This window comes from Falco punctatus (assembly GCF_963210335.1).
Source record: "Falco punctatus genome assembly, chromosome: Z".
Classification (NCBI taxonomy): Eukaryota; Metazoa; Chordata; class Aves; order Falconiformes; family Falconidae; genus Falco; species Falco punctatus.
The window spans coordinates 71,374,512-71,391,571 of NC_137586.1; the positions used below are offsets into that span (position 1 = coordinate 71,374,512).

Here is a 17,060-nt window from a genome sequence, read left to right on the forward strand (position 1 = left end):
GCAGTAGCAGACTTAATAAAACATGGCAAAGTATCAGCATTGTGACAAGGGTACACTCAGATGAAACACAGCTCAGTTAAACATGATTACATAAGACTTCTTCTGCAGACAGATTTTTCAAGCATGTATTTTAAAATAAAAGTATACCTTTATTAATTCACTTGATTATTTTTTTTTCCAAATTATTGTTTGGTCTGCTTAACTAATTTTTGATATTTATGGTGAAAATTAGAATTTTCTCCATTTTTCCATTTACAGTCTTTATGAAAGCAGTGATGGTACTCATAAATCAATAGACTGTGTAATATAAATTATTTGGCAGTCAGCAGAGGACAGTCTGAGCTCAAAAGTAGAGGAAAACTAATTTCATTAAAGTCACTGTGTTCTCTTTGTCATTATCCTTCATAGCTACCCAATTCTACTTTTGTATTGCTGCTCATTGACATCAAAGTACAGCACTTCAGATCTTTCTGAAGTGTCCTGTATTATAGCACTTACAAGAAGCCAGACAACAAGGCAACACTGGCACAGGCTGCCCAGAGCAGCTGTGGATGCCCCATCCCTGGCAGTGTCCAAGGCCAGGCTGGATGGGGCTTTGAGCAACCTGGTCTAGTGGAAGGTGTCCCTGCCCATGGCAGGGGGGTTGGAACTGGATGATCTTTCAGGTCCCTTCCAACCCAAAGCATTCTATGATTCTGTGAATCTTAATGTATTGTTTTAAAGATATCTCCGACTTTTTATCCTTCTAAAATTCCTAGCGAGTTCTGTGTGCTGTCTGGATAGCTGAAACTTTAGGCAAAGAACATTTAAGGTTTAATCTTGTTCAGAGTCATAGATACTGCTGATGCTCCAGAAGAATAACTGATCTTTAACAGATTCTGATAAAAAAAAACCTGTAAGTGAAGCTTCTGTATGAAAAACTTTTCTTTCTGCTTCCTCTTGCATTGATATTGGGGCATTCAGAGGGAGAGCTGCCAGCTCCCTGCCACTCTGGTAAGAACAGGCAGGCCCAACCCAAATAGCTTCTTCTGGAGAAGTTGGCACCTAGCTTCCCCATCCTTTCTCTGATTTGCTTTTGTCCATCCTCCCACAAAACTGCACACCATGCCCTCTATTAGATAGAATTGACTATCAGCCTTTCTTATAGCAAAATTCACTTGCTAAATATTTACTGCGTGCCTTGTAGAAAACAAAAACCCCAACAGTTACATGTGCCAGTAGATGCGGAACTAATAACTAAAGTGGGAGGTGGGGGTGGGGTGGGGGTGGGGGGTTGCGGGGAGCAGGAACGCAGACATGGACGGACATATCACTGGCTCTCTTTAAGCATGTGATGTAGGTATTTGTGTGTTCTCAAGTACAATTCACAATATGAATTTAGTTTTCATACATGTTTGTTGCTTGTAGTTGCTTCGAATTCTGTTACTCATCCCAAAGTGGTGTAGTGACTTACTACTTGTTTGGGTATTACCAAAAATGAAACACTTGCTGAGCCAACATTAAAGTAGGTATAATTTTCTTTTTTTCTTTTCCTTTTGGTCATCAATTTAGTAAAAGTCCCCATTCAGACAAAGCTTGTCACTGCTGCCAACTAGTCAGCAGTATTTTTGCTTTGGGAAAAAAAAAAAAAAAAAAAAAAAGAAACCAAGCATTCCTTGCCCTCAGTCCAATTTTTCCATTTCAACAAGAGATATGGTGATAATATCCAACAGAATTTCTTTTCCATTGCACAAACGATGAGAATGTCTCAGTTAATAGATGTGACCACCAGCTGAACAAGAAACTAGTGGTAGCTAAGTAAATGTCATCTTTTCCATCTCCTCCATTTCCTGCAAGAAGTCAGGGTGGGAAATGAGAACACTAGGACTTAACATTGCTGAAAACCAGGATTCTCTGACTCTCAGAGTTGTAAGATGCACTGCAGTGTCAGTTTTTCTCAGTAAATAATTTCTGGCATGCATGTTTTTAATCATTATTTTCATCACATTCACTGTTTTCCTTGCATTGAACTCAAGCACACTCTGCTTGGAACAGGAGGACAGACAGTCTTCCCTACTGACAATTTTCTGTGTGTAATCAACTAATCAGAGGTTTTGGGATGGTACTGTTGGTGCTCTGGATTAACCACTCTGCGCTTTTGTGCTCTGACATGATTATCTGTTTTTGTGGTGAGAAGTACACCACCGAAGTCCTGTTTTAAAGTTTAACATCAATTCAAGTTATAGGCTTCTTCTATATAAAGGGGCATCTCCACAACACATTTGTTCTTCAAAGATATTATTAATACAAGATAAAAACAATTCTAGTTAACTGTTTGGAATAAAGTGAGAACATGAACATTTTGAAGAAATTTATTCCTCCAAATATCTTCAATTTTGAAAAACATTAAAAGAGCAGAAACTAACTGCAAAATAACATCCATCTGATACTTTTGCACTTCTTTATTTTTTTTTTTTTACAATCAACTCCAATGAGATTGATGTAACAGAAAAGACACGACACACAAAAAATATTTCCATAAATATTTAATTAATTTTGAGTTTCTGTTGAGTTAATGTGAATCTTGCCTAGTCAATAGGTGGCTGCTCTGTGCTAGCTTAGTATGTGTGGGGAGTAGCTGGCTTGCTTACAGCAACAAGGAGGAAAAGCAGAGCAGTAAAAGGAAATTGTGGTTGTAAAACCACAAAAAAATGACAGGGGCATTCCAGGTCAGCTGTTATATGAAACAAGAATTTCAAATTATTTGCTTTATAATGGATACGTAAGTGTTTCTTCTACACTACTCACATGAGATTCCTGCTCCTGGGCTTGCCCTCGTGTTTAAATTCTAAGCTGAATCAGAGCCAAAATTGCTCCTTAGTGACCACAACGTGATACCTTACTCTGCCTGTCCTAGTAACTTGTAGCTGATGTGAATCAGAGTTGCAGTTTGTGCTCCACCAAGGAAAAACCCTAAAGAATACGTTGTCTAGGTAGAATCAGAAACGGGCAAAACTGTTAAGCGTTTAATTGAATCTATAATGTGTATGGGTCTATTTACACTAGTTCTTAAACCTATTAGCAAAAGGGGTCCTTACCGTTTGTGCTTTGTGTGGAAGGCACATTAACTGCAAGCAGGGACTGGAAAAAGCTTTTTCACCACCACTGCAAAAAGTGTGGTGGGAACTCCCCCACAATGGTTCCTGTAACGCTTTTAGATAGTTTTTGTCCTATCTGCATTAGCATCTCAACTGGGTTTTATTACTATGGAGAGAACTACTGATGCCCATCCTCTTTGACGAAATATTGTCTTCCCAATTTAGGTATATCCTGTGCTTCTCTGAATGATGCAGATCAGTTGCCCCTTCTAGACTGAAACAAGGAGGCAACACTGACTGAGTGTTGTCAATCTTCACAAATGAAAGACTGCTTTAAAAAAAACCAGCAGCAATACCTGAGATCTCCTAGAACTCAAAATGTTACCGAAAATCATAACCTGGAAAACTCTCAAAACCAAATGATAGTTTAGAAAGCCAACATTGGTTTATTGCAGCCTGGGTGCATGGGGGATCCTTCCTCCTAACGTGCACATAACATACCCCAGGGTACACACTGTATACAGTATAGTATTTGCATAGAACATCACATATCTATGTCATTCACACACAGAATTGGTTACAAGCTTCTTACTTATAGTGCGAATTGGTGATTGCAACACCTTATCGGCTTGTCTCCTCTTGCAGCCAGAACTTTTTTCATGTGGTGACTTCTTCCTGCATAATTTACATAACAGTGTTCTTATCATTATCTGTTATTTCCCCAAACTGACTCCCTTGATCAGAAGTCCTTTCAGTCATCAGTTTTGATGACTTGAGATGGTGGGTACTTGAGCATTAATGACTTGAGAGGGTGGGTCAGCCTGACCTAAACTTTGTGCACATTCTGGTTTAATTAAATCAGAGTTTGGTAGTTGGTGAGTTCAGGCAACAAAACCAACTTGAAATTTCAGATAACTGCTCAAGAAATGTCTGTAATTTCCTTTCTGTAACACTTAATGGCTTAACCCACTAATCTAACTGGCATCAGAAGTTTCAGGAAAGCTATTCCACCTAACTAAAAAGATGTGTTTTCATAATTTAACAGTTCTTCTTGAGTGACTCAGTTTTATTGAGTGTTCGATTTGGCTGTTAGTCATTCTAAACCCACATGAATTAGAAAACTGAGAAGCATGAAGTCCAGTTTTTCAAATTGCCAGAAGAAAAAAACTGCCACCTCATAAACTTGGCAGTTTTGTAAAAAAAAAAAAGAAAAAAGAAAAAAAGAAGAAATATGTATTTACTATTTATACCATTTAAATAAATCTGTTAGTGTATATAATTATTTATGAAAAATAACTACTATATGCAACAAAATTGCACTTCACAGTAGAGAACTAACATGTCTCCTGATAAATTTTCTGCAAAATTTTATACTAGAGTTAGTGTTACCATTTGCTCATTCACTCTGCTTGACCTCAGTGCCAAAAGCAGCACATCTCAAGTCCATTTAATAGGGTAAGATACACTAAAACCAACCACAGAAGGATTTTTACTTTATTATTACAGGAGACAAAAACATACAGAAGGTGGAAGTACCTCTTTGCAATACAATGCCTTTAAGCAAGTCAGTCATCTAAATGCTGTTCTGTATATCTACCTGGATCTAACCCTATTGACAGGTGCATTTCCCACTGTAATTTACTGCTTCTGCTCCTGCTTACAGTCAGTTGATAAAATGTCTGTGTATTCAATGAGAAGGGATTACATTTGCAGGGTTTTGCCTGTGTCCTGCAAACATAACCATACAAATTCAGGAATAAGCAACTAAGATTATTATCAGGCCATACTTAGCCTCAAAATAACTACCCTGAAGCCAAACTGATTGTAGGAGAGATTAATTTAGTCCATCATGGTAATTGAGACTCATTCATTGAAGACATCCTGAAACCTAACAAAGGAAATACCGAAATGATCAATATGCCCATTGGGTAGCAATTACCAGTCTCTTTTTTTGTGGTCAGTGTACAGAGATAGGGGCAACTAAAGAAGCAAAGAATTATTTTTTTTTTTTTTTTGGTAACTTTGGAAAACACAGTTTCTAAATGAAGATTCAGGGCATGGCTCTAACTAAAAATTCCAGAGAAAAAAAGGTTGGGTTTTTTTGTTTTGTTTTACAGTTTATATTACTGTTACAAATGTGGCTTCAGCTTTCCTATCCTGGTTAATTAGCTATGAATATAGCTGAATATAGATAGCTATGCAGCACAGGATCTTAGACCATAATTTATTCCATAGGAAACGGTGTCTTTTTGACCAGAATACGAAGAGCTTTGTCCACATGATGATTATTTATCAATTGTTGAAATCTTTGTAAATAAAAAGAGTCACAGAAGTCATAGCCATTTGTGCTTTGAAGAACCACATGGAAAATGTTCTTCTAAACCTTTTGCTTCTTCATCCACTTACTCAGTGGTTCTGAGCTGAACAATGAAAAGACAACTGGCTCCACAGGTACATCACTGAGCCTCTCGGTGTATATAGGGTATTCCCTTTGGGTTTGGAAAGGTGTGTCCTGGTGATGTGTGTGTCTGCTCCAGTGCAGCCTTCTAATCAGATCAGAAGGGTTGTTTGTGTGTTGCCTTCCTGCTCAACGTTGTGTATTTATCCACAAGGATTAAGGATTGTTACACAGATATTAAATTCCTTAACTGTAAAAATATGGCTAAGGCTGGGCAGTGCTTTGGTTTTTTGGGTGCAGTGTTTGAAGACATGAGTACATGATAGGCTACATAGAGGGCTGAATTCTGTAAGTCCATAAGTTGGGACAAGTGAATTGTGCATGGTGTCCTTTCCTGGCATCTCCTTGCTGTCAGCTAGTTGGTCAGGTTTTCCAGGCTGCTGGGTACCTCTGGGCAGGGTGCCTCTACCCACCAGGAGGTAATACATTTCTTCTAACCACTTCTCTGCTGAGACACTTATATCAACATCCTAAACCCTCACCATGTTTAAAACCACGTCAAAGAGCTAAAAGAAGCTGTTGTCACATCATCCTTAAGCTTGCCAGCTGGCAGTAGGAGGAGGTGAGGAGGGGAAATGGCAAGCCCTGCTCGGTTGCAGTTTGGGGAATAAGAAGTAAGGGTCAGACGCAGGCACTCAACAAGGATTTTAATTTTTAAAGAAGCCCTGGTTCTAGTGAAGGTTATTATTGCATTTTTTCTGGTGTTCGTTTAGAATACTCTGATTTATGCTATTTATTCATATCACTTCACCAGCTTTCCCGTCAGCTTTTGCATAAGGCAGACTGCAGACACCTTGCTTCCATTAAATGCTAGTCCAAAGGTGATTGTTTTTTATGCCTTATATTTTGGCAAGTCCATGTTTGATTCATACAAGCATAGAAATACTATTTTCTTAGTAGAATGTGATTCTTTGCTGAGGAGCTCATTCTTCATAACACATTCAGATTTCATCAGCATCTCCCCATAGGTAGGTTTGTCCTGTTGAAAAGAGGCTTCTTCCGTTACTAGTGCATGCTTGTAAGGTGTTGGATTTTTTTCATTCTTTTCTTAATAAATATTTATTACCTTTTTAAGACTGTGTGTGTTGCTTTTTTCTCTTTTTCTGGGAAACTATGTTGGTACTCCCTGAAAAATGTTAAGGGATGCAACCTTCCCTGAAATCACAAATACCAACAGAATAGACAGATTTCTGGTGCTTAGAAAGTGGCTTGTTAGCATTAACTCCAGCAAGTGAGAAAGTACTTTAAGGATCTGACAAAGAATAGCAAATGTTTCTCTTTAAGTTACTTAGAATAGTCCTGTGTTAAATTTTCCTTAGTGGCTGCTCTGTGAGTATTCAGCACACAATCAGGTCCAGATTTTATTTTCTGTTTTGTATTTTGGCTTTGAAAACCAACATTTATTTCTAAATAATCCAAATTCACAAGTAGTCAAAAATTGAGAGCAGGAACAAGTCTCAACACAGCAGTATGGAACAATGTTCTGAAATTTCTTGCGATTTGTTTTAAAGAAGCAGCACACCTGGTATCTAAAGCTCTGGTATGGAGAGTTTCTGTTAACAAATTTTTGGGTGTTTAGTTGACGTGCGGAATTAGACTCTATAACTCGAAAGTTATAAAGTAGGTATGTTTATTGCGCGCAGATGCACGGGGGATCGCTCCTCCACAAGCGTGCATGCCCGAAGTGACGAACCATCCCACATTTATACAATAAAACAAATGAATATTCAATTAACGCCTATACATATTCGTTACCTAAACCCGCTTCGTATGTTAATTAGCTTATCAGTCCGTTTCCTGGAATGTGGTGGTCTTGCAGGTTTGTAGGTGATTCATGTTCTTGTGACCATCCGATCTTCTCCAGCAAGGAGACTTAGCACTCCCTCCCTCTAGATAGCATTTGAATGTCTCTCATCTTTTCTCATTCTCTTTTAAATAGCCCCTTTGTTAGAGAAAGAAGGGCAGGCGTCTCCCCGTCTCCCCTTTGTTAGAGGAAGAGGGGCAGGTGTCTCCTCAAAAACTGTAGTTGTCTCCTCAGAGCTGTGTGGCTATGTGACCAGACACCGCACCCATGACCAGTCACCATACCCACATTCCTTGAGCAGACATATACAATCACAATCGATGTCTATTGTCCCTATTTCACACTATTTCTCCATATCATAGTCAGCATGGAAGGACTTTGGAAGTTTTAAAGACCTTTAAAAATGCTTGTGTATGCCTGCCTGTGTCTCTGTCTGCTTTTCTAACTTGTCTGTCTAGCCTGTGTATTTCATTTAATATCCAGCTGGGGCTGGGTATTGTAGTACCTTAAGCCAAAAAGTCAGCATTTCCATCTTCCTGCCATCTCAGAAGAGTCAAGTCAACAGCTAGTTGTCATTTCCCATGTTTGGTAGTACACTTATGTGCTTTTAATTGATAATTATTAGCCAAGAACATACCTTTGCACCTTTTCCAAATTAAAACGAACATTAAAGTTTCAGAGAAGCACAAAACTAGAAAGACTTAATAAACACTGAAGACGACTCGGCTTTGAGTTTGTGTTAAAGCCAGTACTCACCTAATGGCTGTGCGCTACCAGAATAACTAAGAGCCAGATCTCTGAGGGGGACTTCTCCACTAAGTTAAATGGAGTGGGGCAATGTGCTAAGTTCCCTGGCGCCCATCAGAATCAGTGAGAGATTTTGCAGCAGGCTCTGTGAAGAGCAGGGGATTAGTTCTTAAAGGTAAGTATTTCAGAGGGAGTGTCTGGCAAGTAGGAGCAGTCTGGTCTGTAAAAGGCTCAGCAGTGGGCTCTGCAGCACACAGCATGCCTCATGCTGCTGCCTGGCCAAGGTTACACACTGTGGGTACGACTTTTCCTCTCATTCTCACCAGCATTTTGAGTGAAGCTAACTTTTTTCTTTGCCAGCTTCATAGTTATATCAGTGTCTTTCAGAAACCATTTTCTGTTTGGTTTTGTTCTCTATTGTAAATTCCTCTAAGAAAAAACCAACTAGAACTACGTCACTCTCACAAAGCATGTACCAATTCACTGTTGTAAGGATCAGGGTGGTTTGTTCTTTGATTATTTTTTTTGTTTGGGGTTTGTTTGTGTTTTTTTTTAAAGGATGTCTAGTTCATTGTCATTGGCTGAAATCAGTAAAACCTTAGGCACTTATACGCAGGAGTGCAGTGTGAACATAGTCTGTACTTCTGTGTCCTTCATTTACCAATAACAATATAGGTCAATACAGAAGAAGTTTCTGTGCATCAGAGGTGATGATGTTTTGTTAAGTTTTATAACATTTTTTTCACTACAACTTTGGTGAGCGTTTCCAAAACCAAAGCCAAGCAGGTGTTGGAACGGAAGGCCTGTTCAGTAGAAGCAGGGAGAAAACTGCAAAGCCATTTGCAGCAGCATTCTCCTGACAGGGTGGGGGGAATATGATTTAGGTGGAAGGCAGTGGATGTAAGGGATCATGAGTATAACTTCATAACCAAACGAACTTCCAGAAATCAAAGGAGGGAGAGGCTTGGGTAGAATTTATATTACTATAAAATAATAAACTCTGCCTCTACAGAAGAGTTAGGAATGGCATGGTAGGTTCGTGTTTCATGATATTGAGCAGTGAAACACTCAACAGCTGCACATAGCTGAAGCTCACATGGCAAACGGGTTTAAAGCCCTCTAGTTTATACCTCATGAATCGATTGTCCAAGGTTCCTACTCTTTCCCTTGCCTGGACACATTTATCCATGTTCAAACTCCTGCCTCTGAAGCAATTTTTTCTTTAAGGTAAGAATGGAGATGCATTTTACAGGCTGAACATGTTGCTTATGATGTTTTATTGTTCTGTCGGGAGGCAGTTTGCCTCACAGTGCTCCTGGAGGAGGGTGGTCAAGTTTACAATGACTCCAATAGTTGCCCTGTTTACTGCTTTTCTAACAGGGTAAGATGCTACTATCTGACTAGAAATAGCTGTTCAGCAGCAGTTGCAGGAAGAACTGTGGTGGTGGTGTTTTAGGTCCCAGATCTGTCAGCTGAGATTATTGGCAGTACAGTATGGAGGACTCACAGACACTGATGATGTGTAAATTTAAGCATCTGCAAAGATTAACACTGCCTCAATCATTAGCACCTAATTAATCTCCATTAAGCATTAGCACCAAATTAATCTTCAGACAAGGGAAATAAAAGAGTAATTTAAAATCTGGGAAGAAAACAAAGGCTTTCGCAATGAGTACTCCCTTGCTGAGTGTCTTTTAGCTCCTTTCTACTTGTGGCAGATTTTGCTGAGGAAGGTGCTAATCAGTCTCCGCAAGGTGTGTGCCTCCTCAGCCTGTAGCAAAAAGCCTGGCACCACAAGCCAGGCATCACACTGCGGAGGCAGCTTGGCCAGGGCAGCACCTGGCATCCTCAGTGGGGAAAACCAGATTTGGAAACGGGGTTAGGCCCTGTCAGTAAAAATTCTGCGTGGTGTCTAAACCACATCACAACTCATGTCCCCTGCCCTGCCCTGCCCCGCCCTCCCTCTCTGGGAAGAGCTTCCTGAGGGCTTCCAACCAAACTGAGCGTTGCTGGATTTTATCAGCTTCTAGATGCCTACTTTGGTCAGAGCTAGTTACCATGGTGTTGAAGTAGTAGTGAGTTATATATGTTCCGCATTCGGTACTTGCATAGTTGCTTTTTCTGATCTCTCAGAGAAAGAAGAAAGAGAGGCGTTTTGTATCTGCTTATGTATAAAAAAGTAGGAAGCTGTCCAAGAGTGCACTGATTTATATTAAATTCTGCATTTGATGTTTGCTGCTTTGAAGGAATAAGCCTAATTCCAGCTGTTTAAAAGAAAAACAAAACAATGCAAAAAAAAAAAAAAAAAAAAAACAACCACAAACCAAAAACAAAACCAAAAAACCTACCACAAAACATTTAAGGAGAAAAGGGACAGGTTTTTCCATGAACATTCATTTTTGTCACCTTTAACAAATTAGAAGAGAAGCAACCACTAGTTCAGGTTACTGTATGGATCACTGTGGAGATCACACATTACTGTATACATTACTGTACTAATTACCATTGTCTTTGTAACAGCTGTGAATTACAATATTCCATTCTGTTATGTGCATGACAGCAAAATAACAAGTGATGCGGTTAGTTAGAAATGAAAACTGAATAAAGCTCTGGAAAGGGAAAAAAGTGCTACAATTCTGCATAGGATTCTAGGTGGAGAAAGGATCTGTTAAGCAAGGGTAAGATACAGTTACAAGACTGTCAGCAAGGTGTTTACATTAGATAATAATGATCTTGTAACAAACTATGCAAACAAGCTAAGACTTCCAGAAACTTCTGGTAACTTGGTAAATCTGAACAGATTTTCCAAGGGAAATGCTGTACAGTCTGGAGATGCTATGAAACAGGACCTAAAGGAACAACCTGTACAACTGTAGAGACCCTTAGATGCATCAGCCCTTTAGCCTTGACAGCAGTCGACACACATTTATGCCTTGTATGTGAATGGATGTTGGACAGGCCATCTAATACATCTTTCCAGAAAATCTGCTGGCAAATATAAAGAGTTCTCCAGAATGGGGCAGCCAGTTACCAGAAAGTTTGTATCAAAGTGCCTGTAAATCAGATAGGATAAATCCTATATGGAGGTTTATATGGAGAACAGATACGATAAATTCCTAATGGAGCCTGTGAATGCTCCAACACCCCATCCTAGAGACAAATGCCACAGCTTTGGTCAAGTCTTCAGAGAAGATTTGTGTCCATGTTCCCTTTGTGTCCATGTGTGGCAGAAATAACTAGGCAAAAGATGTATTTTCTTGGCTGTAACTATTATCGTATCTTGGCAAAGGATGTTTCCTCTTGGCTGTAGGTGCAATGACAATGATTGGAATCCTATTTCTTACATTATATTAGAAGGTTTCTTGCTTTTGTAGGTGATTTATTTCTTTTTTGTGGGATGCAGCACCATTTACCTGACACGGTTAGGGAATTAGAAAGGGTATTAATCTGTCAAAAATGAAAAAATGCTGCATGCTAATTGCAGTTAGGTTATTTGTCCTTGAAATGATGGAGAGGAGCAGAACCATGGTGGCATATAAAATCACATGAATTTGCAGAGATGCAGAAATGTTAATGGGGAAGGCATGTGCACACACTTTACAACAAATGTCATTTGCTTTTTAATCTCCCTTTCTTTTTTTTTACAGAAAGAGATGACAACCAGGATGTGTCACTAGAAAGCTACCCACTAAAGAGATGCAAACTCCAGTTTCCTTCTTACTGCAGAGTTCAAGAATGTGACAGCCCTCATGGATTGAGCCTGCGTTTTAATCCATGAAAGCAGGAAAGTTGGGAACCACAGTTACTTTCACAAACACTTCCTGCCACTGTCAGGGTTCTTAACCCTGAATATGCTGCTAGGAACCTCATCTGAGTGACATGGATTATTAAGAAAAAGAAGAATCAATTTCATATTAGTTCTAGCTGCTTCATCAGGGACAAGAACATCTTCAGCCATGAAGGATGACAGACTGTGCTCCTGCTGCTAAAGCTTTATTGAAATTCAAGTCCCTTGGCTGGCCTCCAGATTAGTTATTTTGAAACAAAACTGTATTATTAGTTGCAACGTTGTGGTTTTTTTTCTTTTGTTTCTTGGTATGTGCTTTGTTTCCTAAGTGCCACAGAATATTGATGATCTGGAATCACAAAGACTTTTAGCCTTTAATAGTCTCCACCCTTCACCAGGGCACCCAAGCTTGGTCACCAGTCCCAAGTGCCATGGAGCCCTGTGTTTCCAGGAACACAGCCACATCCTTCAGCTGATCAGGCAGTTTGTTCTTCATTGTGACTCATAATTGGTGACAATGGGACAGTTTCTGATCTCAATTACATGAGTAGGAATCCAGACATAGCTCTGCAGTGTGAAGTCTTTCCTTTGAATTCATACTGTGACTGACAGTGAATCTGCTCAATATCTCTACATTACATAAAAAACCCAACTATAGTCAGCATTTTCCTGAAGTACCCTATGAAGTACACCAATCTATCATGCAATTTGATATCCTTCTGTCCTCTTAGAAAAAGGATCCCTCATTCGCCTTAAAGTTTCATCTTTTCAGGGAAAAAGAAATTTAATTTTAGTAACTGGGAGGAAAACACAGTAAAGGTGAGAAGTATAATGGCTAGAGCAGGAGGACCTAAGTGAAGGTCTCTGTTGCATCTAAATGGTGTCCAGCAGTGCAGCTTGCTTTCCACAATGGACTAACACAAAATTTTTTTCCCAGTACTCGGTCCAGCTTAACTAACACATGTCTGAACAGGATGGAAGGATCCATTACAGTAAATCAAGTCTTCTATGACAAATATGTCCTTATAAGAGGCTTTGTCTAAAAAAAAATTTATAATAATAAAAAAGAATAAATAAAGCAATATTTAACTGAGAGATCACAAGGGAGATACAGCTGAATAAATGGGAATCAAGTGGACACACCTATGTGTTCTGTGCCTTCTAATGAATTTTGCACACGTGTTATTGTGAAAGATAACTCCTTCCTGAGTTAAGTGCTGAAGCCTGTTGCTGCCTTCTCAAGTGAGTTAAGTATGTTTACATCTTCTGAAACAGTATCAGAAGCAAATCTGATGGAGTATCCAGTGACTGGAACATTTGAAATACAGTGGTAGCAGACAGTAAAGAATAACAGCAAACCTTTCCTAGCTCATATTGTGGTACATTCAGATTGGCTTGCCTGCTTGCTTAAAATAGGGCTTCTAAATGGTAGTGATCACATCTTCGCTGGAACAAAGGGCTTTTTTGTCTGTGAACATTCAGTCTAGCTATGGTGGAGGCTTTTCTGCATCTTTAGAATTATGCAAGCAGCAGCATCCTTTTCTTTCAAGGGGATAGACTTAAGTGTTCCTACCTCCTTTAGTGGTCTTTGCAATGAAATTAATTCTTTGGGGACTGGAATGCACACACAGATAAATTCTGGCCTGCTGGCCCTTTTCCAGGATATATCTAGCTTGTGGAATTCATTGACACAGCTATTGCTGAGCTTAGTTGCCTCATTTTAAAGAAGATGAAAAATGTTAAATCTTTGGAAGAAGGTACATGATGCATGTGGGTGACAACTGCCTGGAATTACAATATGAATTGCATAAGAAAGGGTTTCTTGTACTGCTCTAAAGTGCCTGGGCTGTTGCACTGCTGGAGATGGAACTGTGGCTGATACAATGCTCTTGAATTTCACTGTGCTCAGTTGCCATCTGGTGTTCTCATGACTGGGCAGTACTGCAGTGCTATATTTTAAAGTTTCATGTGAAGATGCAAATGAGTGAAATTTTGTGCATAAAGATCAGTCACTACACAAATTGAAAAACATGGCATTTTATGCATTAAAATAATATATTCTTCACTTTATTATGCTACTTACCGTATGTTTGAGTCTATTCACTGTAACTCAGTCTGAAGATGAAGCAGAATTTGTTCCCAGTTACTCTGAATTATTTTTCAATAACATTTTTGTGAATGCATTACATTTGTGAATGCAAAATTTATCTGTTGGAGTGGTTTCCTTTTTTGTAAAACTGTTTTTCAGAAACTCTTACGCTTCCTTTTCTAGTACAGCATACTGTCTGAGGTAAAGGAGGGAAATGCAGAATTGTATGCTAGAGGATTTGTCTTTGACATTGCCAAAACTCCTGTAATGGGAAAGGCCCATTACAACCCAGGAGCTGAACCAGCTACAACAAAGTGCAAAATACACTCGTTTTGGTTGCTTATTCTGCTGGGAAGAACATGGAATTTGCTAAATGAATAAATGTCCTCCAAATGGCAGGGTTTGGCCTTTGGCTAAATGCATCCCAACAGGTACTTTTGCTTCCACTGCACAGGTGTTCAGCCATGGCCAGGCCATCTCATGCCATTTCTCCTTTTCCTGTGCCTGGTGTGTGATATCCCAATAAAAGCAATGTCTGGAATGTGGCATCACTACATAAAAGTATCATATTAACCCTGCTCACAGAGGAGAGAGGGGCAGAATCCTGTTAGATCTCATACTCAAGGATTCCAGCTTCATCAGTAATTTCTAGGGGCCACATCTGGACAGAACTGCGCTTTGGTTCTTTATTGCAAGTCCCGATTTGTGTGACTCCTCAGGATATGTAACAAGTACTGAGTTTAAATGTGATTGTATGCAGAAGCATCCATTTCATAATGAGAAGAACTTTCTAACTGATCTTACCACTTATATCTGTTCCTAATAATTCCAGCATTTCATATGGTTCTGGGATTTTGGGGGGAGAAGGGGTTGTTTGGGCTTGTTGTTTTGTTTTGGCGTTTTTTTAATGACCTTTCTAATCTTTCAATCAAGTTTAGTTTTTCTTGCCTAAAAAGGATTTTAATTTTTTTTTTTTTTAATCTGGTACTTTAGAGATGCTGTTAGTGTTAAGCTTCAAGGCACTGTAAGAGGGATCACTTTAGCTGACTGAGACCACAGTCCACTTCAGAAAGTGAAAGGTTCCTGTGATACCAAAATTGCCTTCAGTGATTAAAGACTTAATAGCTTTCAATGATTGTCTCTGTAATAAGGGATTTTTAATGGACTTCTACTTTGTGTGAACATAGATTAGTGTCACTGTAGTGACAAATGTAACATGAAACAAATCTTTATGTGACCTCTCTTAGGTTTTATGAAAGATGGAGACCCAGGATCTATCAAAGGGATTATTTTTTTTCAACTGATAAGCAGCAGTTGTCCTTCCCCAAGGACAATGCTGTCAACAAAAAGTAGCTTTCTCACTTCTGTCTGTGCCTCCAGAAAGGATGCCTCTCATCTATGCCCTCAGAAGAGAGACCACCAAAGGTTGGTTTTGCATTATCTGTTCGGAAGAGCAGAGGCAAGAGAGCCGGAGGTACCTGCAAGCACTGCAAAACAGGATGCACTATGTATAGAACAGGAATATGCTTGCTATTATATAATATGCTTTGAACTGTTTTTGAAAGGGGATAACACTGGGGGACCCAGTATAGACAAGTAGTCAGTGTTTAGGCATTTTTTCCTATATATTAGAAGAAATTAAGACATTTTTAACAGTTACGAACACTATACCAAGGGCAAGGCAAGCCAAATGAGTAATAAGAACCTGATAGTGGTATACATTTAAATCTAAAATGATTAAACATGATTTTTCATGTATTTCACGCTAAATATAAAGGCAGTGTTTTTCAAGGTTTAGCCAAATAAGTTGGCGCTATTAAAGCAGTTGTTTATTTTCTGTTTTAATAAGTTTTCCTGTTTTAAAGACAGATGTAATATAATAAAGTGTTGTAATAATATTCTCCTGGAGAAAAAAAAATAACTTGCCCAGCCTAATACATGTGTGTCGATGCATGTGTGTGTGCCCATATATATATATGTATGTATGTATGTATGTTTGGGTGAGGGTATGGATGTGGAAGTATCAGTGTGGGCATACATACACTCCCTGCCCTTCCCCACAGAATAATTTTTTTTTATTTTGGTAATGTTTCTGGGGGGTGCATCTTTCTAATAAGTGGTTGATTCCTTTTCCTTCTCCATGCATCAGCACTGTTTGGTATGTTCATTTTTTTCAGTGGTGTCAGTTGTGTCTTAAGCTCTTTGAGTTCTGTTTGTTATTTAGTAGTGGTTCAGCTGTATGGGAAGAGGGACCGACACTAACTGTTGTAGTCATTAAAAGAATAGGACCAATTTTAAATCCTAGTGGATGAAGCGATGAAATCCAAATCTGAATAAAAGAAACATAACCTTGCAGAAGTATTGTGAAGTTATTTGGGATCTAAGTCTTCAGCAAGAAAAATGCATGTGATTTTCATACTGTGGGGTTGAATTTAGAAGTGAGTGAGATCCATCACTGCCAATGCACCAGCTTCCTCACAACCCTCCTGGCACCAATGCAACATCAAGAAAAATTGACTAAATGTCTTACTAATGAAAACTGGCCAGCCTCTCACCAACAGAGCCTTTCTTTAGTTAAGCTGGCCTGCTAGTGCCTGACAGTTCGTTGAGCCTGGGTAACTCATAGGTTTCATCATGTTCTTCAGCTGGTTTCTGATGGGACAATCCAAGACAGAAGGCACAAGTAAATAGGATGAAGCCAGTTCAAAGCAAAGTTTAATCTCCTAAAGACAGAACTAAAGAGCCTTGGTTAGAATTTGGCTGCCCAAGAAGGAAATAGAGGTCTAATAGGGTGACAGAAACTAACTCCAGCATATGGACTTACAGCTTGTTGGACTGTTCTTTTTGTCCTTTGTCCTGATTGCTAAAGGATATATAACTATATATACACATTATTATATATCTAAAGCTACAGTATACAGTATACTGAATGTGTCAGTTACAGAGCTTGAGGGGAACAGGAGCATAGGGGTTAAGAATGGCTGCTGGCTGTGTAGCGACAGCGCCCAGGAGAAGAGCTGCTGCTGGACTTTGGGTGTCTCTGATGGTGGTGAATAGCTAAAGATTAGAGATGCCGGGACTGGTGGAGTAACTGGAAA

General features: G+C 39.2%; 1 protein-coding gene across 1 annotated transcript in view; it reads left to right on the forward strand.

The window, feature by feature from the left end:
- MOB3B (MOB kinase activator 3B) overlaps positions 1-15,452 on the forward strand; it is a 106,559-nt gene extending 91,107 nt beyond the window's left edge. The window contains exon 5 of the mRNA XM_080372713.1: positions 11,734-15,452. Within this exon, the coding sequence (XP_080228839.1) occupies positions 11,734-11,763 (30 nt within the window). The 3' untranslated portion in view covers positions 11,764-15,452. The remainder of the gene's footprint in view (positions 1-11,733) is intronic.
- Positions 15,453-17,060: the final 1,608 nt, after the last annotated feature.